The 26,817-nt window shown below is 36.7% G+C and overlaps 4 protein-coding genes and 1 pseudogene across 6 annotated transcripts; 3 read left to right on the top strand and 2 right to left on the bottom strand.

The window, feature by feature from the left end:
* Positions 1 to 1,606: 1,606 nt before the first annotated feature.
* On the bottom strand, positions 1,607 to 4,582 carry LOC119992030 (probable glucan endo-1,3-beta-glucosidase A6). The gene is made up of 3 exons (XM_038838619.1): positions 4,126 to 4,582; positions 2,747 to 4,045; positions 1,607 to 1,953 (listed from the first exon to the last, which is right to left on the bottom strand). The coding sequence occupies exons 1-3, from the start codon at positions 4,175 to 4,177 to the stop codon at positions 1,916 to 1,918; spliced, it is 1,389 nt and encodes a 462-aa protein (XP_038694547.1). The 5' UTR covers positions 4,178 to 4,582; the 3' UTR covers positions 1,607 to 1,915.
* Positions 4,583 to 5,546: 964 nt separating this feature from the next.
* LOC119990760 (peptidyl-prolyl cis-trans isomerase FKBP15-1-like) lies at positions 5,547 to 8,717 on the top strand. The gene is made up of 6 exons (XM_038836844.1): positions 5,547 to 5,706; positions 5,864 to 5,913; positions 6,095 to 6,157; positions 7,372 to 7,462; positions 7,592 to 7,696; positions 8,396 to 8,717. Exons 1-6 carry the CDS (start codon positions 5,640 to 5,642, stop codon positions 8,500 to 8,502), a joined length of 483 nt encoding a protein of 160 aa, XP_038692772.1. The 5' UTR covers positions 5,547 to 5,639; the 3' UTR covers positions 8,503 to 8,717.
* A 3,489-nt stretch (positions 8,718 to 12,206) lies between these two features.
* LOC119991600 (peptidyl-prolyl cis-trans isomerase FKBP62-like) lies at positions 12,207 to 16,390 on the top strand. 3 transcript variants are annotated; one of them, XM_038837947.1, is made up of 13 exons: positions 12,207 to 12,590; positions 12,686 to 12,772; positions 13,280 to 13,540; positions 13,670 to 13,744; positions 13,848 to 13,928; positions 14,067 to 14,261; positions 14,351 to 14,443; positions 14,546 to 14,721; positions 14,838 to 14,960; positions 15,050 to 15,196; positions 15,317 to 15,444; positions 15,620 to 15,740; positions 16,079 to 16,390. In XM_038837947.1, the coding sequence occupies exons 1-13, from the start codon at positions 12,407 to 12,409 to the stop codon at positions 16,130 to 16,132; spliced, it is 1,725 nt and encodes a 574-aa protein (XP_038693875.1). In that variant the 5' UTR covers positions 12,207 to 12,406; the 3' UTR covers positions 16,133 to 16,390. The 3 variants fall into 3 exon arrangements, with proteins under 3 accessions (XP_038693875.1, XP_038693876.1, XP_038693877.1); XM_038837948.1 differs by lacking the exon at positions 15,620 to 15,740; XM_038837949.1 differs by lacking the exons at positions 15,620 to 15,740; positions 16,079 to 16,390 and having other exon boundaries at positions 15,273 to 15,414.
* Positions 16,391 to 16,733: 343 nt separating this feature from the next.
* On the top strand, positions 16,734 to 20,722 carry LOC119991601 (40S ribosomal protein S8-like). Its single transcript, XM_038837950.1, has 5 exons — positions 16,734 to 16,872; positions 17,003 to 17,075; positions 18,625 to 18,955; positions 20,155 to 20,324; positions 20,433 to 20,722. Exons 1-5 carry the CDS (start codon positions 16,869 to 16,871, stop codon positions 20,524 to 20,526), a joined length of 672 nt encoding a protein of 223 aa, XP_038693878.1. The 5' UTR covers positions 16,734 to 16,868; the 3' UTR covers positions 20,527 to 20,722.
* Positions 20,723 to 21,864: 1,142 nt separating this feature from the next.
* On the bottom strand, positions 21,865 to 25,660 carry LOC119990378 (annotated as a pseudogene).
* Positions 25,661 to 26,817: the final 1,157 nt, after the last annotated feature.

Here is a 26,817-nt window from a genome sequence, read left to right as displayed (position 1 = left end):
CAACACAGTTGATTGATTCTTGGGTTCTTTTCTTGTGAACAAAGTTTCAAATGGCTCAAAAGGAAGATTCGATCATTCTGACTTATTTTATGGATTTCTTCTCTTATTTTATGATAAGGTCAACAATGTGTACGAGAATCAAATTCTTTGAATTCCCAAGCTGTTTTATAAACATATGCAACTCATCTTATAAAATAAACCAAAATGATACCGCTTTGCTTTCACATTGCTCTCGATGTTTATGTATACAATGTCTGGCTTGTCTACTTGTTAGGTCTCTACCAGTATAACCCAATCCACATGTGCAGGAGTTTCTCACATTGAATTGTCATAACCTAAAACGCAAACATTATTTTTTATTGAATTAGTAAACAAAATAAATTTAATACGCTCCACAGCGATCACTGTCTTCAACGTTCCTTCCCTCCTTCAATGATATTAACAAGTCAACAAGGCCCTAGGGCCAGGATTAATAATGTCTACTACTTTTCCACTAGCACACAAATTAGGCTCAAAAGTGGACCAAGGACTATGCCTGAATGCGACACCGTTTGATTATATGCTAAATGTGATCCGATGGTTTTACATTTTTCTACCTAAATTATTTTCCTTTTTATATTTTGATTGGTACTTTTTAAACTGAAAAATGAAAAATCCTTTATACTACAGGGCCTGCACTTTCGACGTGCAAAATGTCTTTTGTGTTGGGAGAAAAGCGCACACAGAATTGGAGAGAAAAGGGAAGAAGATAAAAAGTTGTGGGCAGCCAGTGCAAAGTGAGACTACGAGAGGGACCACTAGAGAAAAAAAAAATGCTGATAACGGATAAGAAAGGCATCTATATGGCCGTTGGCAGTGGGGGACTGGGAAGGATCTGGCGTCAACAATAAGAATATAATTATTTTCAAATTTTTTTTTTTGATGATTCAAATGAGAAATGAATGGATAAAATAAATACATATTGTGGATTTCCGATAATGTTTATACAGGGTTTAGGGATCGATTATATGAGGGGTGACGGGGACCTGTTGTATTTTTATTACAGCAGGTCCCGCTGTAATATATTTTTAAGTTAACAAAAATTTTTATTTTTATTTTTAAAAATAATAAATGTGTAGTATTCTTCCTAATGAATCCAACGGTATATTTTTTGTTCGAAACAAAAATCATATTAAACATGAAAAATACATGACAATTTTAGACCGTCGGATATAAACACAAAACATTCGATGTCTCGATCGCAATGACTTTGATTTTTGTTTCGAAAAAAAAATATGTCGTTGGGTTCGTTAGACCGAATACTACCCATTTACGATTTTTAAAAATTTTAAAAAAAATCTTTGTGCTCCAAAAGAGCTACAGTGGGGTCTGCTATAAATTTTATTACAGCATACCCCCCGCACCCTTATATGAGTGTATATAAACATTATCCAAAAGTTTGGATGCTTGTAAATGGTTTTGTGCAAATTATTACTCGAGTTTTTTATCCAAAAGTTTAGGGTTTAGGGATTTCCGATAATGTCTATATACACTTATGTAATCCATCCCAAACTTTTGGATAAAGGTGAGGAGGAGGAGGATGATTCAAATGCAAAATACTAAAATCACTGCAAAGAATGCTAGTATTGAAGAACAAGTCACAACTCATAAGTGATTTGGGCGCCCATTTTCCCAAGGCCCAAGGGGGCCAAAATCCTTGCCAACTACATTGGCACATTAGTAGCAGCTAAACAAAATCTCCTTAAACTGAGGATTTGACTTCTAAACAAGATTGGCCTAAAATTATGACAAAAAAAATGGGAATATAAAAAGGGGCGCCCAAATCACTACCCTGGATAATAACCCACAAAATAAATTTAAAAAAAAAACATATAAATAAAATAAAATGGTGCAGATGAAATGGACAACACGTCGGTCAAAGAGTCACACTTGGAAACTTGCAGGATCCGGCACCTGCATCAAAGCAAACCAATAAAACCATTCTTAGCTCATCAAATGAATCAAGTCTGAAACAGCGGCCGATGCCCCTCTCCTTGCAGTAGGAGTTTAGTCACCTAATGACCACCACAAAGTCCAATCCGTTAATCAAATTTAAAAATTATGGACGCTAAATTGATAAGCAGACTGAACATCTACGATTAAAACACGATTAAAACTGCGATAATTCATACTGTAACAACCTTAACGGCTTAACCCGTGTAAACAGGCCCCTAGGTAAAGCATGGACTTTGAGGCACCAGACCGACCCCACCAATTTTTAAAATTTGTTTTCATTATCCAACCCATTAGCCAAATCTTAAATCTACGTTATACCATAAGTCCAACAAAAAAAAACTCCTAACTTCCCTTCTCCCTCCTAAGTACCTTATCGCTTGAGGATTTTTTTTTTAAATTGAGACACTATTTTATCGTACCGCTTTGGACACCAAAGTGAGTAAGGCAGACCCTGATAATCACTTCCTATCACAATCGGTAAAAACGATTTTTCACATGAAACATAAAAGAATAATTACCATAATCAAGCTTTACTTACTTAAACATTAAACAGTTAAACTGGGCCCAATACCAACTGAATAAAGGTAGCTTTAGTAACACCCTCATTTTTTCTAAAGACACCCCGTCAATTGATTTTTATAAGGGGTGATCAACTTAGATTATGATGTCTTTAAAAAAAACGAGATGTGACTAAAGCTACCCACTCAATAAATCAAAGGCAATAACAACAGAAGAAGCAAGCTTTACTTACTTGGATCTTTAGGGGTCGGCGTGGCAAGCCCATTAAAATCACAGCTTCCACCACTCTTCTTAAACTGGGCCCAATACGAACTGAACGCGTAGCTAGCGAGCCGAAACAGAGACTTGGCCTTGTAACATGCCTTACCGGGCTGGATCGCATCACAGGTTTTGTTTCCCTGTGAACACGCGTACGATAAAGCACCTGATACGGCGCTCATATTTGCATTCTTCTTCACTACGCACCAGATTTTCCCCTTGTACGGCTCGTTATTCGTCGGCGCCGGTAACGGCTCGTACTCGGATTCTGGCGTCTTCCCACTCAAATCGATCTGGTACACGTTCGAGCCGTTCGGATACAGTAACCCGAAATGCCGCTCCGTTCCCGGGCCCGGCTTCTGGTTCTCATTGTAGAGGGAAAAGATAAACGACGGTAGGACCCAACCTGGTCGAGCAGGAGTGCCTACGGCTGGGTCGGAGGTGAATTTCTTGATGGCGTTACGGTTGTAAGTGGCGGCGTTGTAAATGTTGCCTCCGATTTGGTCTATATCGCAACCATTGGGCCAGCCCGTCTCTGCAATCCAGATCCGGATATTGGGGTATCCGAGACGTTTCATTGCAAAAATTACAGCGTCCACCATTTGGTCGAACAGGTTAGTGTAGGTTAAGCCTGTTCCGGGGTCGGAGTAAGTCCGATTCTTGGCCGCAAAGAGTGCGTAGTCCAAATCAATATTTTTCGGATCCTGAGCCCAAGGGAAGTAAGGATACACATCGAGAAAGAAAAACGATTTAGTTCGGTTCAAGAATCTCAACATCGGCTTCATGATCGGACCCGAAATATCGGAACGGAACGTGCCGTTTGAGGGCGGAAATGACGATTCCAGGACGTCCATTGCCGATGGAGTTCCCACCTTGATTTTGTGTAGTTCGTGGGTTTTCAATGACCACTTCATTCTTCGCATGGCCGGTACGAGATTGATTCGGGTTGCATTGTCTGAGGAGGAAAGGATTTCGTTACCGACGAGGAGGTACCGGATTTTAGTCTCCTTGTAGAAGGGAACGACATTGGTTTTGACCCAGGAATCGGAGAAATTTTGGCTGGAGGAGACGTTGACGATGAGTTCATTAGGTAGCATGATTGAGACTTGGATGTCTGTGTTTTTGAGGGCATTGAGGATTTTTGGGTTGGCATCGTAGATCTTGACGCGTTTGGCTTTCAGTGATTTGATTAGCTCCACAGAACGCGACGGAGATCGGAGATTGTTCCCTAACTGACCGTAGTTGACACCCACCTTGCCTGAGATCTCTGCACCTGCAAACTTCAAAGATTTAGATAAAACCAAGAAAACCCATATCAATTTCTATGAGATTTCCAGTGAATCGAATACTTACCAGCTGTTGAAAGCAGAATAGAAAGAATGAAGATGGGAAAAACATGACCCATCTCCAAGATTGCTCTGTTTCTTGAGCTTATAAAGACTGTATCTCTGCTTCTACGCACTCGGAACAAGGAATGAGTGGTGATCTGAACTGGGAGTAGTGACCAGTATATGAAAGGTGAAGTGATTTTGAGTTCCAGGTGTGATGTTATGAGGGGACTGGGAGATGAAGAGGCGTGTATGGTAAGGAGAATGGAATATCACTTTCTTTAATGGAGTTTTTAACTCTTTTTGAAAAGATCAAATAAAAGGATGAGTGGTGTGATATATATGGTGATGGATTCGCAGAGAGAATCAAATGTGATGTCAAGTCAGAAGAGAAAAGTTCAAAGATGAGTAGATGATAAAACAAAAAAGACGTTCGTGTGGGGCCTCTTTTTTGCCATTAATTTATTCTTGGTTTCCACTTTCCACGAACAAGACTTAAAAGTTCGGAAAAAGAGGTACCGTCCCTTTTTTCTTGCCATACAGTGCAATTAGCCGTTGAGACTTGAGTGCTTTAATGCTATCTACCTTAGATTTTTTTGATGAATAGAACCCAAATTACTAGAGTGGCGAATTACATACAACATGTCCTTGACGTAATATAATTTTAAAGTAATGAAAATTTTTATTTTAAAAAATAATAAATGCGTAATATTCATCCTAGCGAACCCTTTCACTCTCTTGAGTCATCAAACCCCCAAACCTTAATTTCTTTCAGGTTTAGATATTAAATCAAAATTAAGATTATGAAGTAGAGACCACGAGCAGCAGACGAAGAAAAACTATTTTTATTGGTAGTTTTTATTTGTTTTAAATACTTATAAATATAAATTAAAATTTTGATTAAAAAAATTTAATATCAATGCTAGTGTTTGACACTATCTAAATTGGTCCATCACCCTTATGTTTTGGATCTCTTGAGCATCGGCCTCTCTGAATACAATGATATTAACAAACAGAAGCAGCACTCTAATATGCTTATACGATGAACCAATAATATGTTTTGTGTCTCTCAACAAGACTCTTTCAAATATATAGAATGCACTTGACTCAAGTGAATGAATGATTACACAGTTTTAGTTTTGACTTTTGATTGATACTTGAACTGCTTGAATTAACTTCTATTTATAAGGATTGAGTTATCTCCTTATGAATAGAGTGAATACCAGAATGTTTCATAAAGATTAATACATGAATATTGAATCTTAAGTACATGTATAATATACAATTGTAGCAAAATTTTGGAAGAGAATTGTAGCAAGATATAAGAGCCCCTATCCCATCACATGGTAGGCCAAACTGTCTCCGCCTCACCAGTTAAGGCTTCATTCTTTCCTGTTAGGCCCAGCCCATGTGAACAACAAGCCGGCAGGCGGCAAATCCCATGGACAAAGGCCCGTAGCCAAATCATTATTCTCTCTTTCATCGGTCTATTTAGACTCCAGACTCCACAGAAAGCGAGCGAGACTGAGAGAGAGAGCAATGATGAGTTCAAGCAGCGTGTTGAAGTCGGCTTCCATTCTATTTTTCTTCGTTCTCTTGTCATCAGGCAAGTTACAATTTCTTCTACTTCTTTGTATTGATCGACGACTTCATTTGACAAATTATTTTTTTAAGATCTAAAAATTTGGAGATCTGATTCTTTTTGAGCCTCGTTTCGAGAATTCCAATCTAATTAATTCAGTTTTTACTCTTCCATCTTTTAGTCTTCGCCAAGAAATCTGGCGATGTAACAGAGTTACAGATCGGCGTGAAGGTAAATTGCTGATGTATTTGTTTTCAGCATTTCATGTCATAAGGTCCAGTTTGTAATGCACGAAAGATTTTGGATATGTTTCTTGATCGAGAATTCATGCCATTGCCTGATGATACAAGTTTGTACTTGCATAAATCTTTGGGAGCGTGCTAATTTTTTTCCCTGCGTTCTACATCTACAGCATAAGCCGGAGACTTGCGAGTTTCAGGCACACACAGGGGATAGGATTAAAGTACACTATCGGGTGAGTGCGAATGCAGCTTCATTTCTTGGTTCACATGATAGTATATACTTATATGCTCGCAGGACACTGTAATTCTATTCCTTGAATCATGATCTGTGATTGTTTAGGTTTAGGTGTTGTTTGGTTCGCGGAATCCATCTTTTCATGAATAAGATTTTCCTTTTGCCAATAATTTCTATAACTAGAGTTTTCCTTTTGCCCATGATTTCTATGTTTGGTTGTTAGACTCTTTGGAATCTAGAATTTCTAAGGAAGTTGAATTACTCCCAAAGGAGTAATTCTCCGTTCATCCCAAAAGGAGAGGAATCCTCCTTAGGAATTGGTAATATTCACTTATTTTAGTTAAATACTTATAATGTCCCTTTTGAAAGACACATAATTTCGACAAGGTAGCAGTCATGCTTGTCTCTTTTCACTTCAAAATTAGTGGCAGAATTTTTGTAGTTAATTATTAGAAACAATTCAACGAAGTCTGTGAACTTACTATTATTTTTCAAGTTGTTTTAAAGATTTTGGTAATTGGATAATCTGCCGTCCCACTTTTGGTTGTAAGCGATTACAGTCAAAATCTTTGTTTTATATCTAGGCGGTGGGGGAATATGGAAATAGTACTTATAAGTGTCAGTTGGCCACTGCCTTGGCATCATTTTCTGCCAGGGATAAGCTAATGTGTTATATTAGTGGAGTTTTTTTCTTCCTATGTTCACATAAATCCGATATGTGAATCAAAGTATCAGCAAATGAAACTTTTTATTGATTGTATTATCAGGTGCATAAATGAGATTGAATGTCACTTATGATCCATGGTATATGCTTTCCCTATACTCTTCGTGAAGATAATAAGAGGATCGGTTCATTTTAGGTGGTTTTGTAGTTGCAATTATGATGAGCAGATTCTTTGTCGTAACAGAAAATTGGCCTTTTTGCCACACATTATTCGATTGGACTATCTTTGCCCTGTTTATCGTTATGTGTTACAAGTGCTTTACGAGCCGTTTACTCATTCTTTGCCTCAAATTCTTTAGTAAAAATTAAATTATTACTGCTATGTGCCTATGTTTCTAGGAATTACTTCTTTTAACAGTTAGCTACATTTGAATGTTTTAATGTTCTCCCTTATTTAATTGGTTAATTGGTTATAGTGTAACGCTATCCTTCTTCTTCCTAGTTCCTTAACTAACATTACTTCATGTGAATTTTCCCTTTTTTTGCAGGGAAAGCTGACAGATGGAACTGTTTTTGACTCCAGCTTTGAAAGAGGAGATCCAATTGAGTTTGAACTTGGCAGTGGTCAAGTTATCAAAGGTAAATGATGTGGAAGTAACCGCACACTGCTTTTGCCATATTTTATGTAATTTCCTTATGTCTTTTTATACTGCCATGTATTGTGGGTTGAGATTGTACACGTTGGTGATTGAAAAATTTTCTTTGCAGGATGGGACCAGGGGCTGTTAGGAATGTGTGTAGGTGAGAAGAGGAAGTTAAAAATTCCTGCAAAACTTGGTTATGGTGATCAGGGTTCCCCACCTACCATCCCAGGTACATTTTTGTGGTCTAAGCCTATTACTATTCCATTGTGAAAGTTGTGTTTGGTTAGTTTGGATTAGACAAGTTACATATTCCCGAAGTAGCTAGGCAGGGTAATTTTGATTTGCTGGACGTCAATTTTGTTTAATAAATGACTAGAAATACCTAAGAAAACATGGCTTGAAGTAGTGGGAAAATATGTGATTCAATAGGTGTTGTAGAAAATATGATCCTAGTTAGAAGTAAATGGCGGAAATGAATACACATAGTGGATTTCCGTTGATTTTTTCATTAACTCATGTAGTCGACCCCAAACTTCTGGGACACAAACTTGGATAATGATTATGATATACGGACAATTTGCTGCAATGTGACCTGAATTTTCTGCTCTGCAGCAATAGAAAATGTAATCTCTTGGACCCTAGAAGTTTATAGATCTAAGTTTGGAAGGTCTAATACCACAGATTTCTCCATCTGTGATTGGGAAGTCAGAACCAGTTTAGAAGTAAGACCCATTTTCCAAATGAAATTTTGGGGATGGTCTATCCATTTTACATATACTGCTTTACCATATTGGTTAGATTTCATAAGATGCCTTCGTTAACATAAACAGATTTTTCCATTTTCTGTGGGTTCTTCTATACTGAATTTGTCATTAGATATGTTTTTCTTCATCATAAATTTTAATTGTGATTCATTGGAAAATGACAGGTGGAGCAACACTGATATTTGACACAGAGCTTGTTGCTGTGAATGGGAAACCTTCTAGCGGAGAGGAAGCAAGTGACGAGGAGGAAGCAAGTGACAGTGAGCTATAGCCTATAGATACTGACAGGAGAGTTTCTCATTTTCTTCTTGTTACTTTTCGTTCGTAGACTAAAACATGTTCACTGTTCCTAATCAGATTAGACTATATGTCTCTTTGAACCATATAAAATAATGGCCTGTGGCTATTGGCAAACTTTCTTATCTTGTCTGTAATAGTGTGAGAACTTTTTGATTTGAGCAATTTAACTCAAGTTGTTGTGTTGCACGGGAAGGTGTATACCGACCACCTATTGAAGAGATGATGTAGTTGATTGCTGAAATTTTTGACACGCATATGAAACCCTAAAAATGACAATATTTCTAAATGATAGTTTTTTGGAACTAAAACCATGGAATTTGGGTGTGTTGCTGTGACCAGGTAGGCATTTGATGATGACTGATCATCTCGGCCTTGGTTTTTCTTGTGTATTTGTATATTGTGCTATGTGCTTTGTTCGCGTCCACCACAAGTCCGCGTGACAGAATTTGTCTCTTAGGTCTTGGCACTTGGAAAGAGCCAGTATACTTTGAAGATGAGGATTCTCCTATCGAATAACGAAATGTTAAATATTGGGTTCATAGCTTAAACTTTTGGGTCCATATGACTTCTAAACATGAATGTTAATCTATACATATACATGGTGCGCATGAACACTCATTTGTAAACTCAATATTTTCCCCAAAAAGTGGTATTGGAGTCCATCATAATAGCCCGCCAAATGTGTGCTAGAGCCTACGGTGTATTTGAGCTTACTGCATGGATTCGTTTGGATAGACTAAAAAAGGAGCAAGTATATGCAACTCTTGATGAATGCGCGGCTAGACGATATGGTAAAGGTGGTGACAAATGCATGTGGCTTGGAATCGTGTTATAATGATGCAAGTGAGTAGACACATGTGGTTCATGAGGCTCTAGGAGAACGATGGGTGAGCAGACACACGGGGACAGTGTAACTCGGATAATTAGGGCATCGATTAGATTGAGTTTGAACTCACGAAGATAGTGTGGTTTGAAGGATGACTCCTACACATAAGATGTGCGGCCTCGTATTATGGGTACTAAAGGAGTATAAGACATAGCTCTTGGGGGTCGATAATTAAATGGGTGCTTCAGGCACGAGGAATGTGTTTGATGTGGGAGGGAATCACATGTGAGGAGAGATTGTTGCGAATTCACAATTGATTGGAGTCTCAAATTGAATAAGAGTATAGGAAGTTAAATGGTTAACGAGCACATAATCTAATCGCTTGAGTGCGCAGGCATGCAAATCCTCCCGGGTCATATAATACCCTACAATTTTGAGTAGGGATAAAGACATAGATATCCTTGTATAAAAGTTGGAAATATTACTTAAAATGTTGAGCATTTGCAATGGTAAATTGTTGTTGGATCAATAAAGATGTTTTTTTGTTGATGTGGCTGTATTGAAAAATGTGTTTTGTTGATATGACTGTATTGAGAGACGTGTTTTGCTGATGTGACTGTATTGAGATTGTATGTTTTGATGTAGTTTTGTTGGGGACAACATGGAGATATGGAATGTTGGTAGGCTCTATATTGGGTGGGAATGAATAATGTATAGAAATTTATGTTTTGTTAATGTGATTTTATTGGAAGATGTGTTTTGTTAATATAATTATATTGAGAGACGTGATTGTCTTGATTTTTTGTATAATAGAGGTGAGACTGGATCAACATTTTTGTTGACCCAGTAAATAAGGCAACATTACGGTTGCCCTTATTACGAAACTGAAAGGCTGATCTGGCTTATCTCTGACTCTGATAACATCCCGACTTGTCACCGGCGCCACTATTGACACTCCCCATTTTTGCTATATAAACCCCCTGATATTGACAAGTGATTATGACCTTTAATTGTTGAAAATACATTGATGGACAGCAGGTATAATAAAGACTAATAGAGTATTTTCACCCGTGTATTTGCTTCTTTTACCCCCTTTGTCATGTCAGTTGCACGGCGTCCAAGGATTTCATTTTATTATAATTTTTTTTGGTTTTCGTTACTGTCAACATATATATACACATCTATATATATATATGTAATTCCATTTAATTAAGATTTTTATTCAATATACACACAATGATTTCTATTCAATACTCAAACAAATTATGTAAATTACAACACCATGATTTCTAGGAGAACGAATGAAGCAAGGGGTGACCCTCTTCTCTATTTATTTTTTTTAATAGAAAGAGAATATTATTAAACTGGACAAAATATAGGGCGGGATACCTCTATAATATCATCCCGTAAAAAGAAATAGTTACAATAGAAGGATAATAAAATGAATGAACTCTCTCGAGGAATTCTCCTATAAGTATACAAAATAAGAACCTAAAATAAATACACATGTTTTCATCATTGATTTAAAATATATTGGGACACAAAACAATGGATCCCACTAAGAGACTTTTTAGGAAGAGCGGGGGATAGTGATAAAAAACGATCGATGCTCACCGAGGTACGGTAGGCAAGATGCTTGATAGGGTTACACGTGTAGAAATCTAAGCGAAATTGTCAAATTTATGTCCACTTTCGAGTAATAAATGAGACTTTTTCAACTAAATAGTACAAATAGATGGGACATTGATGACATGTGCACACGTGGAGCTTGAACACACGCAAACAAAAATATTTGACGACAAAATTTTTTTTTTCTTTGGAACACTATGAACTTCAATATATATCTTAAATGAATATTTTTTAGTGACATAGAACCCAACACATATCGCTACCCATCAAAACCCAAGTTTATATATTTACTTGTCCAGATTTGGTCTAAACACAGAAATCTTATTTTTATTTGTAGATTATGAATCTAAGAAAACTCTTCCATGCAAAAAAAATAGTAACCCTAAAATGCTCAGTAATACATACTAAAGAAGCACTTATTCATGGAATATATTAGTTAATAACATTTTTTGGTAACTAAGAATTCCTCAACCCAACATATCTATCATACATGTTGGTTAGCTCTAAACTCGGGCCGTCAACTCAGCCCACTCCACTATAGCGACAGATAAGATCGGGCTTTATGGGGAGAACGAGACCGAAGCTCATAAAATCGAGTTATTCCACAAGGTCTCCCATGGGTCTTTGACTCATTCAAGGAATAACGACGAAACTACTAGACATGAGAGTTGAATGTGTAACGGTTTGTCAAAATAACGTACTGTCAAAATAATTCTTATAATAAATTAATAAGTTGTGAGGTGTCTGGTGAAAATTTTACTGTTGTTAATGGTTAAGCTGTGTAAATTTTTGTTTGATTGTATTAATTATTATTAATGAATAAAAATAATTTATTTCATATATATAAGTTATTATAACTATAAATGAATAAATATTAATTTATTATAAGAATTGTTAATTTATTATTTATAATAGTTATTAATTTACTTTAATATTTATTCCGAATGAATAATTAATTCATTATAATAATTACTAATTTATTATAATAATTATTAATTTATTATAAGATCGTCCATTAGTTGCACGTAAAAAAAATTTTGGCATAGATTTTGTTATATATTTTTTTAAAAGAAAAATTGTCTTGTCTCCAGCACTTTAGTAACACTGACAATTACATGATATTTTTTGGTAGTTGTGAATGATTGCTGCATTAAAGTTTGGACTTGTCTTTTGGGGGTTTAAATAGAAAAAAAGGGGGTCTTAATAGCAGGACCCCTTGTCACGCATTCTAAACCCTCGTAGAACTCTCTAGAACACGAAGCCTCTGGTCACACTCCACGCACTCCATAAAGTGATAAAACCCCGCTCTCTCACCCCCTTGTTGCCTCATACGAAGTGTTGGGCATTGCGACTCCAGAGTCTTCTGTTCGCTTTCTGTTGATTCTCTTCCGATCAAGTATCTGGTTCTCAGCGGTTGAAGATGGACGATTTCGATATGCCCGCTGGTGATGAGATGATGATGGACGAGGGCTTGGATGTCCCCGACGAGAGCCCCATTTTGAAAGTAGGTGAGGAGAAGGAGATCGGCAAGGAGGGATTGAAGAAGAAGCTCGTCAAGGAAGGTGAAGGCTGGGATACACCTGATAATGGAGATGAAGTTGAAGGTACTGGTTCTCTTCATTTGATTGTGATTTTTCTCGTTGATAATTTTTGTGCTTTTATTTTGGTGTTTATTTTTGACTGTTGAATTCAATTGCAGTTCATTATACTGGGACTTTACTTGATGGTACTCAGTTCGATTCCAGCAGGGATAGAGACACCCCCTTCAAGTTTACTCTCGGTCAAGGTGAGCTTTTCTGGTACTTGAATTTGAACCCGAACGTGACTTGACTATCGAACTTGTTATGCCTAGATTATTTGAGATTAATGGTTCGTATTGGGATCTAAATATATGTTTTTAAGTTGGTTACGAGAGTGAACATCCATCATAAGTTTTTGGTCAATGGTTCTGAGTGTGGAAAATTTTGCGTAATTAGTATATGCCATGTACCAGTGACCTATGTTTCAGAGTGTGGAAAAGTTTGAAGGGAGTAATGCATTGGTGGTAGTTGGTCAATAGTTCTTCTTGCTACTGCCTTATTTATTGTTGTGGGAAGGTATAAAAATATGCACTCTTCTTCTTGTAGAAGATATTATGGAAAAAGAGTTATGTTCAGTACCCAATACAGTTGCAGTATGTTAGTGAAATCAGTATCTCTTCGACCGGATGTTCACATATCTTATTGTAGCTGAAGTATGTTGCTGAAAAAGTTATTGACAGTTGTTGACCATTTGACTGGATTTCCTTATACAGGGCAAGTAATTAAGGGATGGGACCTAGGTATCAAAACTATGAAGAAAGGTGAAAATGCCATATTCACCATTCCTCCTGAGCTTGCTTATGGTGAATCAGGCTCTTCGCCAAAAATTCCTTCAAACGCCACTCTTCAATTTGACGTTGAACTTCTGTCTTGGACTAGTGTCAAGGACATCTGCAAGGATGGTGGGATTTTCAAGAAGATAATGGCTGGGGGAGAGAAATGGGAGAATCCAAAGGATGCAGATGAAGTGCTAGGTATGTAATGTAAAAACATGCCTCTGGAATTCTGTCTACATCTTCAACAAATTTATTTTCTGGATTATATTGACTATCTAATAGCTTAATTTAATCCTTTTCACTGATATTACTTTTCTGTCAATGCAGTTAAATATGAAACCAAGCTTGAGGATGATACTATTGTCGCAAAGTCAGATGGAGTTGAATTCACTGTCAGGGAAGGTACAAGCTTAATGTTCTTAAGTTTTATATTTATATTCTAGTTATACTACCCAAAATTGCTCCTGGATTCTAATGATTGTAATGCACATTTCTTCTTACGTAGGTCATTTTTGCCCTGCTTTGTCGAAGGCTGTAAAAACGATGAAGAAGGGAGAAAAGGTACTTCTAACAGTGAAGCCACAATGTAAGTCCCTTGTTGGTGCTGTCTCCCCAGTGATTTCTCTCATTTTGTACCCACGTATCTTTTTAATCGTACTTTGTTTGCTTATCATTGGATATCTTTTTAATCGTACTTTGTTTGCTTATCATTGGATGGATGCAGATGGGTTTGGGGAGAAGGGAAAACCAGCTTCTGGTGAGGAAGGAGCAATCCCACCAAATGCCACACTTCAGATTACTTTGGAGTTGGTTTCATGGAAGAGTGTGACAGATGTGACTGATGACAGGAAGGTTACTAAGAAGATCCTCAAGGAAGGTGAGGGGTATGAGCGCCTGAATGATGGAGCTGTAGTTAAAGGTAAGTGTTGTTCAGTCAAGAATGGAGCATATATACCCAAAATAAAACTAAAAGAATTTAGAATAATTTTACAATTTTCCTCCATGCAGTGAAATTGATTGGGAAGCTGCAAGATGGAACAGTATTTATAAAGAAGGGTCATGGTGAAGAAGAGGAGCCATTTGAGTTCAAGACTGACGAGGGTAAGAATTGTGGAAGTCACTCTGCTTCAATGTCCCATTTTTTTTTTATTTTATATCTTCCATGCCGTACATCCCGACATATGTGGACATTATTTTGAACAGAACAAGTTATTGATGGCCTTGATAGAGCTGTCATGACAATGAAGAAGGGTGAGTTAAGTTTGGTGACAATTGCTCCTGAGTATGCTTTTGGATCCTCTGAATCACAGCAGGAGTTGGCTGTAGTGCCACCCAATGCGACTGTGTACTATGAGGTCGAGCTGGTTTCCTTTGTCAAGGTTAGTAGCATGTTGTATTTAAATGGATTAGGAAGGTGCGAATGGGTTGTATATACATGTGCATATTGTAATATGGTGAGTGTTGCTTACAAGCACTGTTTGGTTGCATCCTGCAGGAGAAAGAATCTTGGGATATGAGTGTACAGGAAAAGATTGAAGCTGCTGGTACAAAAAAGGAAGAAGGCAATGCATTTTTCAAGGCGGGTAAATATTTTAAAGCGTCCAAGCGATATGAGAAGGTATAAATTCCAAGATTGCTAGATGACTTGCTGCTAACAAATGCTATGTAAAACTAATGATGCAAGTAATTTGAATTTCTCTTATGCAGGCTGTGAAGTACATTGAGTATGATTCTTCGTTTGGTGAAGAGGAGAAAAAGCAAGCGAAAGCATTGAAGGTGGCCTGCAATCTGAATGGTGCTGCTTGCAAACTCAAGCTAAAGGATTATAAGCAGGCAGAGAAGTTATCCACCAAGGTTTGGAGAATTTTGTTTCCTTACTTTGAGTAGCCCTAGTCTTTAATGGATAAATTGTTATGTGATCTTTTTGTAGGTATTGGATTTGGATTGGACAAATGTAATGTAATCTTTCTGTAGGTATTGGATTTGGATAGTAGAAATGTTAAGGCTCTTTATAGGAGGGCTCAGGCATATATTCAGCTTGCTGATCTGGATTTGGCCGAGTTTGATATCAAAAAAGCTCTTGAGATAGATCCTGACAACAGGTAAGGGTTTGCATTTAATTTTGCTATCAATTTTTCCAGATTGACATTGGTTTTGGCTTTTGATCAAAATTTGAAAAGAAATGCCAGAAGTGATGCATAGTGTTGACAGCATTAGTTTGCATGTCACACCATCTATTTTTAAGCGGTACTTATCATCTTGCTTCTCTGAAATCAGGGATGTGAAGCTGGAATACAAAACCTTGAAAGAAAAGTTGAGAGAATTCAACAAAAAGGAAGCCAAATTTTATGGCAATATGTTCGCTAAGATGAATAAGTTGGCATCCATTGATTCTGATGTGAGTTTCTAGTACTCTTATGTTGTGGAGTTAATTTTCGTATTGATATCATAAATCATTCTTTCTACTTTCTCGGAGAGAAGTTAAAACAGTTGAGCTATCAATTAAGTCGAGTAAAAATGAGTTGCTATTATATAGTTGATACCGAGAATGGCGTGGTGTATATAATTTTTTTAGCCTTGTATCAGCAGTTATTTCATTGTAATGGTGTAACATGAATTCTGGTGAAATGATTGTTGAAAAAAAAAAAGATTTCTGGATTGATGGTCCTCATGCAGTATATTATGGATTACAAGTTATCTAATGGTGTTCTCATGACATTGCCTTTGGAAATGCAGAAACCAGCTGCCTCCAAGGATCCAGAACCCATGGCTGTGGACAACAAGACATAAGGGCATCATAAGCTTTTGCGCCCGGCGAAGATGCAAGTAGTTGCTTAGTTTTTGATACTTTTAATCTTTTATGGGATTGTTTGAAAGTCAATTGAGTCGTGTGATGGAGTCATGAGAAGGCTTCAAGATCTATTTCTAACAGTGAAGTATATGTGAATTAAGGACTGATTTGAGTCTAGTCTGAACCAGAGTCTCATGGTTGGATACTAGTTTATTTATTTGAAAGATAATAAAAAAAATAATTTTATGATGTAAAAATGTTTGTAGGGATCGGAAGCTATAGTCACCTCAATATATAAGCAAGTGGATTTAAGCAAATTTATGGATTTTGTGCTTATATTAGAGACCATTAATCTAAACAATTTTATGGATTTTGTGCTGATATTAAATATTCTTGATTATTAAGAATTTATTTAATTGTCAATGAGGGGTGGTTTGATGGACAATTGAAGTTAGGTATATGTGTATTCAAACATATTTTCTAATAATATTTTAAAAAAATATTTACATATTTTTGGACGATATTTTTAAAAAAATTATTTAATTAAGAAGCAATAAGAATGAATGAGCGCAGTTCGCTCCATCTCGAAATGACGTGAATACCCTTTCTTAAATTCAAATCTCTTGTGCGACGTTAAGATCCTTCGTCTAAATGGGGAGGGCACAACTAGGGTTTTGAGAGGCGGCTGCGTGCGGAGGAGAGGGAAGGAGTCTTCACTCAAGCAGCTCAGCGAAGATGGGTATGGCCTGTCAAATCTATTGCCTCATATGATCGAGTGTTCTCATTCGATGATTCAAATGCGTACAGTTCTAATTAATTTCTCGATGTTCTCGATTTCTTCTCACGATGGATTTGGCCTGGTTTTTCAGGTATTTCCAGAGATTCCATGCACAAGAGGCGCAGCACCGGTGGAAAGAAGAAAGCCTGGAGGAAGAAGCGAAAGTACTATCTCCTTATCTAATGTCGTGTATATTTGTGTTAAGCGTCGTTGAATTTATTTTGTTTTCAAATGTCTGTAAGCATTGCAGAGTTATGAAGTGTCTGATCTGGTTTGATTGTCTGTTCTATAGGCTACAGTTCATTGTTATGCGTTTATTTTTTTCTTTGCTCTGAATTTCAGCAATCACGAGAATTTAAGCCTCGTTGAATTTATTTTGTTTTCAAATGTCCGTAAGCATTGCAAAGTTATGAAGTGTCTGATATGGTTTGATCGTCTGTTCTATAGACTACAGTTCATTGTTATGCGTTTTTTTTTCTCTTCTCTGAATTTCAGCAATCACGAGAATTTAAGCCTCGTTGAATTTATTTTGTTTACAAATGTCCGTAAGCATTGCAAAGTTATGAAGTGTCTGATCTGGTTTGATTGTCTGTTCTATAGGCTACGGTTCATTGTTATGCGTTTATTTTTTTTTTCTCTTCTCTGAATTTCAGCAATCACAAGAATGATTCACTTTTGTATAATATGAGATTCGTCTGTTTCAGTCTTTTCGTTTTGCTGGTATCAGTGTGTTATGTGCACTCGAAAATAAGCAGAAATGCCTGTAAATTGATGGCTCTGTTATCTGTTGAGCTTCATTTGTAATTTAGTTATCATTGTTTGTACATGTCTCCAACTTAGGTATCAACTATCACTTATATTATAGATTTTAGTTTTCTTTACATTTCTCTGGATAGAGCTTTCCTTCCTTTCATTGTTTGTACATAGATAAATTTTATTGTTTCTGAGATCAACACATCACCTTGTGTGAGGTCATCCCTTTCTGGTGATTGGTATCTTATGATAGGGTGACCGAATGCAGTGACGCACATCGCCTAGATGTTCTTGTTGGGTTATTTTATCTACTAGATTAACCTATAGCTATCTAGTGTTGAAGTCATCGATCCTTTTTCCAGTGAAATTATCAATTTCTCATTGTTGTAAGATATGCAGTCTTGTTTTGCTAATTTCCTATGTTTCCAGAATTAATCTAGATAAATTTTGCTGAGACAACCACATGGTTTCATGATTAACTTTAATGCGCTATAATTGCGTAAAGAAAAGTTATTATGAAGTATAGTTATAATTGAGCACTTCAATGAGAAAATAGTGGCAAAGAAAGTGAATATTAGTGAGCAAATGTTTTCTGTAGCACACTACAATTTACACTGAAGTTGCGAATGAACTTAAGTGAAGAGTATCTGGTCTACTCTACACTTAATAACACTTACATAGCTGTTTCTTTTGTATTCAATTCATTTTTATTTTATTCCTTCAAATGATCCAACAAGTTGTTAAGGGGGTAGATATTGAATACCGTCTGAGAAATTATTTCTGTGTTTTGTTGCCCTGCAATTGCTGAACTGTTTCAGCCTTTTTGTGTTTGATTTGGTTTTCATTTGTAAACATTTTCCAGCTTAAGCCTTAGCATTTTTGTTTAGATGGTTTTCCACGATCTTTGTCAGTTATGCCTAACCTTTGCTTATGCCTGTCAATTCGGTCTTCTTTATTCAGGTATGAGCTTGGTCGCCAGTCTGCAAATACTAAGCTCTCAAGCAACAAGACTGTCAGGAGAGTTCGTGTAAGAGGAGGCAATGTGAAGTGGAGGGCCCTGAGGTTGGACACTGGGAATTATTCTTGGGGCAGTGAAGCTGTTACCCGCAAGACTCGTATTCTTGATGTGGTTTACAATGCCTCAAACAATGAACTTGTCAGGACACAAACTCTTGTCAAGAGTGCAATTGTCCAAGTGGATGCGGCTCCATTCAGGCAATGGTACCTTCAGCACTATGGTGTTGACATTGGTCGGAAGAAAAAGGTGGCAGCAAAGAAAGAAACAACAGAGGTATGCTATTTGTGTAAAACTTAAGTTTATCTTGTACTTCAACCTGTGATCTGGGTTCTTAATTTTTCTACTGGTCCCATATTTGATATATCATTTAAGTGATTATTTCATTATGTAGCTGATAATGTTGGGTGCAAGATATTTATTTTTAACACACAATACCCACTAAAGCAATTTATGGTCTGTTTTTGTTTTGAAGTTTAGAAGTTAATAGATCTTGGATTGACTAAACTGGAAAGAAAGACAGGATAAACCTATAAGTCATAGCCTAGCAATATTATTCAGACAAATGTGGTCTCCAAGCGAAGTGGTGAAGCTTGCATTATGTGACTCGGTAGTTGGGCCTTGTAAATGAAGAACTCATAAAGATGACAAAATTAAGCCTCAAGAATAAGATAACTTTCTTTTGTGAAGCTCGATTAGCAAAAAGCACATGTAAATCGTAAAATGACCGCCCATTAGCCAATATGGATTGATATATTTTCTGATAATTAATTGGGATTCATGTTCATGGCTTCCTATGTTAGTTCTTGTTAGCCATTGCTTTTTTCCTTTTCCCAATTGTGAACATCAAATCTGATTGCTTATGTTTATCTATGGCATTATTTCACCATTTGTTTATTTGCGTGGGGCACCTAACTGTATCACTGTGGCTGTTCATAGTTGTGAAATGTTAGGGGGTAACATGTACGTTGTTTGTTTGATTACTCATAGCTAAGCTCCTGTTTGTAAATTTGTTTTGTTCTTTTTTGGTTTTACCTGCCTGCGTTCATATCTCTTTTAGCAGAGAGGTATAACTGAAAAAGCATTTGAACAATGTTGATTGCCTATGGCCCAAGGGTTTTCTAGTTCTTATAGAAGTGATGAGCTCTTTCATATAAATGTTGACATAATAGGAAGTCAAGGATATGGTGAGGCTTCTTGCTACAATTATAAATTTACAATACGTGAAGTTTTCAATGCCTTGTGCTTTTGTTGGATGGTTGATTGTGTATGTGTTATTGTATTGCTTTGGTGATAACATGCCGAGAACTTGTATTTTTGGCTGTTGTTTTCCCTTTTTTAGTTTTATATGTTCTACTGTTTTTAGTGGTCATATACCTGGTATGTGTTCTTGTGTTACTGAACTTTATCCACTATAGAAGCTTTGTGCACAGGTGTTGTTTACCTTCTAACTTCGTGGTAATGATCAATGACAGGAGGGTGAAACTGTGGCCGAGGAAACTAAGAAGAGCAACCATGTCATCAGGAAGCTTGAAAAGCGTCAAAAGGATCGTAAACTTGATGCCCACATTGAAGAGCAATTTGGTGCTGGTAGATTGATGGCCTGTATTTCATCCCGTCCAGGTCAATGTGGCAGAGCTGATGGGTGAGCATGAATTACATGCATGGTTCTTAAAAGTTGAATCAATATTATTATTTTTTGGTCATAAATGAGATATATGCTAAGGATCCTTTTGAATCATTATATCAATAGGTACATATTGGAAGGTAAGGAACTGGAGTTCTATATGAAGAAGATTCAGAGAAAGAAAGGCAAGGGTAGTGCTGGGGCTGGTGCTGCCGCTTAAGTTATTTTATCTTGCGGTAATCCACCATCAGAAATAGGTTGCGGTGCAGGTTTTTTTACTGTATGTTAATGAGATGTAATGCATGTTGGGGATTTCCTCATTTTTGTTCCGGTGGTTTTAATTTTTTCTAAATGAAGCAGTGCTCTATTTATGACAATCTGGCTATATGGAATGAACATTAGGTGGTTTGATCCCATCGATGGTGTCAGTCATTGCATAATTTATACAGGAATTGTTGAGCTTTTATTCGCATGGTTTAGGTCATTTGATAAAAAAATATGAAAAGGAAAAGGTCATTTTTCAATATAATGAGCTTAGAGGCTTAAGACGGGTCTGCTCCACTAATCCAGCGGATCCGCACTTAAAAAAAAAAAGTTACGCGCGCCAGACGTTATCATTGTAAAGTTGAGTTTATTTTGTTTATAAATACAAGGTGGGACCCACGTTTATTTTATTATTCTGCTCAAGAATTTTTCATTTTACATTTTACATTTTTCAGTAGTTTTACTATAAAAAATGATTTATATTATAATTCTACTTAACAAAGAATTTCTTATTACTGCTGCTTTAAAAATAACTTATATTAATATTCTACTCAACCTTTTTTACATAATATTTTTTTCATCTCATATTACATAAAAAAATTAATTTTAAAAGATATTATTTTTATTTAACAGTAATTAGAAAATCACCAGGCTTTGCCGTAGGAAAAAAAAAAATATGAGGTTGTACCCAACAATTTTACCACCAGGCTTTTTCCTGGGAAATAACCACGCTCATGGGGAAGGGTCGCAATATCGAGGCAAAAGGGAAACCAAGTCTGTAGTCTCTTTAAACAATTTTTTAAAGAATTAAACTAATAATTTAGCAATGCCTAGCCCCTTCATCTGTTACAAATATACAGTTAAAAGTGGTATTACATCAAACAAACCCACACATAGAGGGACTGATTTCTTACCTTTATGTTGAAGGCATACCAATCACTTAACACCTCCTCAGCTGGCTTTATATTAGCCAAAAACATGTGGCTTGATAGTCGACAACCATAAGATGTGACGGTCCATTTTTTCCTGATTAGTAATTAAGAAGATGACAAATACGTGCTCAGTATAAATCAATGAACCCAATAGATGGATGAACCAGCACCAAGAATCACAACGAGCAAGTATTAACTGGAAAAAAGGCTCAAATTTGCGAACCGGGATGAAGACAGGACAGAGGATCTGCTCCCAGCATCCCATGGCTAGGACTCTTGAAGAGAGAGCTTAAAGGAATATCCATATATTAGAATCCAACAGTCAGCTCACCTGTTGTCCAATCAAATCGAGACCAACAACAAGGAAGCTGATCCCTTGAAATAATAGGAAGTAGAAGTGAATTCCTTGGGCAGATAACAAGCTTCTCACTGAGGCAGTTAACAAAATAAACGCCAGGGTAAGCCCCTTCCTGTGCAAACGATTTCTATTTGTTTTCCCAACCATTTTAGCTCTCTAGTTTGCTTAGCTCATCCAGGCCAGGCTCTGAGGAGGACAGAAGCAGATTTGTGGTTTCAGATTCCTTTTCTGCAAAGGCAACTAGGTCTGCCTCTGAAGATCTTCCAAGCTTCTTTGTAACTATCCACTCGTATGAACTACCAAACCGAAACAGTCCTGATATCATAGCGTTGAATTTGGTAACCGACCTTGTATTTTCAAATAAAAGGTAGAAAACTATAAATGGGAATGACCGTGGAGCTGGAAGTATATTCAAGATAGACATCGTATGTATATGTGTACAAGTTTCAAGTTTATTAAGCCGCTTGAATGCCAAAGAGGAGAATATATTCTGAAACACCTTATTAAACTAAGTCAAACTTTTCAGTCATAGTTTACATCTTTAAAGTCAAATTTATTCTCCCAAGTTCTTTCTAACCTTTCTTTACAGAGAGTGACATGTTCCACACAATCATTTCAATTTCCCTGAGGCCTGACCCTAAACTACACTGGTATAGTTGCAAATTCTTCTCAGACAAAATATTCTAGTAGTAGTTTTTTGCTCTATTTTTAACACTACACGGGAAAATTTTCTAAGATAGAACTTCAATTGACTACAAACAAAGTTATATGAAATTACTTACCTTTGAATGAAGTACGTCCATGAAGCACAATCTGAACAACTGCATGGGCCCCGAGTGCCAGCGATGCTGCTGTTTTTTGTAGGCCTCGTAAGATTCTGGGAGTTCACAAAGAAACTGCAACAAGAGTCATTTATCAATTTTAACACTGGTTTTCCAGAATTTGTGAAGAAAATTTAAGTAGAAAAATAAGCTACACACCATGACGTCGTTTAGGCATATGAACTTCCATCCATAAAGGTGAGCACGAACAGCAACATCCATATCCTCAACAGTCGTTCTTTCTAACCATCCACCGCATTCCTCAAGAACTTTAATCCTCCATACACCAGCGGTTCCATTAAAACCAAAGAAGTTGATAAACACTCCATTGACCAGTTGCTCAACCTCAAAATGGAATGACAAGTTTATGTTTTGCAATCTGCCAATCTTGTAAGTAAATCTCGTCCTTGTTCACAAAGGCCGGCCTCGTTTGTACCAATGCTAGATCTTCATTTCCCTACCATTTGAAATCCAAAGAAAAAGGAGACAAGGAAAAGGGTCAAGTTTGAAAGGACTAATAGGTAACAAAAAAAAATGATATAGGCCAAGTGTTACAAAATAAAAATTTTAAGCAAAAAAAAAACCAACAAACTATTTCCTCTCTCATTCTCACACACCCCACTTTTTACGGTACAAGCCACCTACACATCTTGCATCTTTGTATCAGGAATGTCAAGCTTATATTTTTCAACTGGTAATTTTCTTCAAGGAAGTGCAATTTTTCAAGACCAACGTCACCAACCAAAACATCAACCATCAATGGTGATTCACCAATATTGCATAAATCACAATTTCTCAGCAAAGATAACACTGGTAATGACCCACTGCTGGATCATCATCCATGCATGGCAATTGTCAATTTTTGGCATTAATTATGATTTATGAATCATATCTCGAAAACTGTCTTATTTCTCACCAAAGTTTTGTTGCAACATATTCACCTTAAAAGGTTTTGAAATTTTCCTATATAGAGTTCTATTTTACTTATAAACTGAAATTTATTCAACAATGGCATGGAATGTAATGATTGCAAGAACTTTAGCATTAATAATAAGTTTACCAGATCAAATTGATTTTATCAGAAATTTAATTGATTGAGTTGATTCTATATATATAATCAGTAATTCAATATCTTCCTATAAAGCAATATTATATTAAAGTCAAAACTTTAACTTGTTCAACAGAGAAAGCTATTGCAGTCACAAAAGGCCAGCCAAAGAAATTTCGCTCTTGACAATGAGAAGAATCTTTAAGTCTTCTCTGTTGCAAATGCAACAAACATCTCAATACGGTCACATAAAAAACAATAAGAAGATGTTAAAACAGGCCATGGTCTAGACATTAAATTAGATAAATATAATTTTATGGCTACATTCACATCGTCTATTGGAGTTAAGCATGAACTACGACATATTGCCATTTGTAAGTCACAGAAAGATGATTTTAATACAGAAACCATGATTCTAAACATATATGTTAAATGTTAGATAACAAAATCCAATTCGGATATATGAAGACATTGCAGCCAACCTAGAAATGAACTACATAATCAGATCTACACGACTACACAATACATGTCAGATTGTCAGCAAGCTGTAGCATGTCCTCATGCATACAAATCAAAGATACAGTCATACACCAAAAGTTTATGAAGCTTAGGATATATACATAGAGGAAAAGTATCATAAACCGACGGTTTAAATAGCATTTGAGAGTAACCTTGAAGTAAGGAAAAGAAATCTGGTCCTGGTTGAAAATCTGCATCAAATATTGCCACAAACTCATATTCTTTCACATAATCACAGCTCATTGCAGATTTAAGGTTTCCTGCTTTATAGTCTGTACATATAAGACGATGTCTGTACAATATTTGGCTCTTCCTAAGCTTTTTACTCCCTCTAACATGACTCTGGCTAATTCACAATAAATGTTAGACAGCTACACTTGAAAATACTCGGTGATTCAAAATCACTAAACATAGCTACACCTACAAACCTACAGATCAAGTGATCGTTGAAAACTAATTAATGAATATGACTGAATCATTTGAATTTAAATAATTAACAATTTCTAATCAACGATTTAACTGAATAAGTTGAATATGAGATTCTGAATAACTAAGTTTAAAAAGGAGATCAGAAACCTACATCTGCTTACCTCCCTCTCATTGCACATAGGGATCTGCACGAGCACCATCGGATACTCCTCTACTTTGTCCCCCGTGTACTCCACAGTAGCCACCGGTTTCAACAGCCGCAATTTTATCCAGAAACAACCTAAAACCAAGGCAATACGATCCACCAACTGAATCAAGAACAATGCACACATTCGTCAATATCTGCAGCGGCGCCAAGTACGTGGCCCTAATTTCCAGCCACTTGGCATAAATAAGCTCCGCTATAGCCTCGCGGCGTCCGCCGAAGGAGCACTGAAATGCCATCCCTTAAAATACGCAACTAACTCGAAACATAGTAACAGAACGACTAAAATCAGGAAGAATTTGATCGCACAATAGAGCCGCGACGATACCGAATCTGTCGGCGACGCGGAAATCCTACTATTGGCGGTGCGGAGGAGGCAAACGAATGCGTTTGCAAGCCAAGCCAGGCGAGGGAGGTCGCGAGTTGCTGGACTTCTGGACCGTGGGATCTAGAGTCGGAGTATGGATCTCGAGAGTCAAGAAGGTAGTGTTATCGGATTTCTCTAACAAGATGTGGTGATCGTTGTCTTCGTCGTGGCTCCTCTCTCTCTGATTGTTCCACCATTGTTGAAACTCGTTGTTAGGAGGTCGAGACATGCAGAAATGTGTAAAGTAGCGATAGAAATACACAGATCTCTCTCTTCCTTTCTTTCATTGTATTTTGTATTTCTGTGTATGTGTCGTTGGGAGGGAGAGAGAATTATGAATTATCATCAAAGCCCAGGGCCACAAGTGTTGTTGGATTTGCAACTTGGACTATCAGTTATGGCCTGATTAACATGTTCGGCCCAAAGAAGAAGTATCTTTGTTGATGGATTGTGAATGATCATCAAAGCCCATGGGCCCAATCACTTGACTCGCCTAGATAAAAACGTTTTTCAAAGAATCAATCAAGGGCTTCTTTTTTTGGAAACGGTGGAGGGAGGATTTGAACCCCGATCATCAGAGTAATACACATTATCTTTACTACTTCAACTAATGACTCGAGTGTAAGGATGGATGTTCCCCCTGTTTAATGCTTTCGGTGTTATCTAATATAATGTCTATGTGGATGGATATTCCAAATACATCAAAAACAGCTTCTGGATGGTCATTTTATTATATTACCAATCCACATAGATGGAATAGGGTCAAATCCCCCATTTTGTCAATTAAGAGGATTTAAACTAAAGGAAGAAATCAAATAGGAAAAGGAAAAGAAAACAGAAATGGACAAGTCTTGGTTTGGTTGGCAGCTGTTAACATATAAAATAAAATGTCGGGGAGTAGCTTCCGCTAGAAACGGACATGACCTTAATTTGTCCAAACCAAGGAGCTTCATAGATCCAAGACTACTACAACCAATCAATCCTTTTATTTCGTCGGTTAGTTTAGCATTTTTTTTTTTTAATGACTAAATATACCTAGCTAGTTGAACTGAATTGTCGAAATGTTAGATTATAATCAAAAACAAAAAAGACTTGACAAAAGGCTTGATGAGTACCAACAATTAAGAATTGTTTCCCCTTACTTGTTGTATCAAAAACTAAATCACAAGTTTCTGATAAAAACCGAGCACAAGCCTTGCGCCAGAGGCGGGAATCTCTTCCAATAAAGTTTTATGCATCTATAATGACTCGAACCCAATACCTTATTTAAGGTATCAAAACCCCTTACCACTCATGTCAATCTTTGTTGGTTTTTATTTTTCTTTTGTGAAAAGAGAAGGAGTAAAACTTTTGGGTTAATTAATGATTTGGACTTCTTAAAATATCCAACAATTATTTTCCAATTTCGTTGACTTTTTCGTTTGCTTGAAAAAGAATAAAATTAGATTAACTGTCTGTCTGACTGTTGTTAATGAGGAATTGAGGACATTCTTTCTTCTTTTTATTACTCTTTCTGGTGAAGTGTTAAAATAAAAGGGGTAAGGTTTACTTCATCATCATCATCATGA

Source organism: Tripterygium wilfordii, chromosome 22, assembly GCF_013401445.1.
Source record: "Tripterygium wilfordii isolate XIE 37 chromosome 22, ASM1340144v1, whole genome shotgun sequence".
Lineage (NCBI taxonomy): Eukaryota > Viridiplantae > Streptophyta > Magnoliopsida > Celastrales > Celastraceae > Tripterygium > Tripterygium wilfordii.
This window is presented reverse-complemented; position numbering and strand designations above follow the sequence as displayed.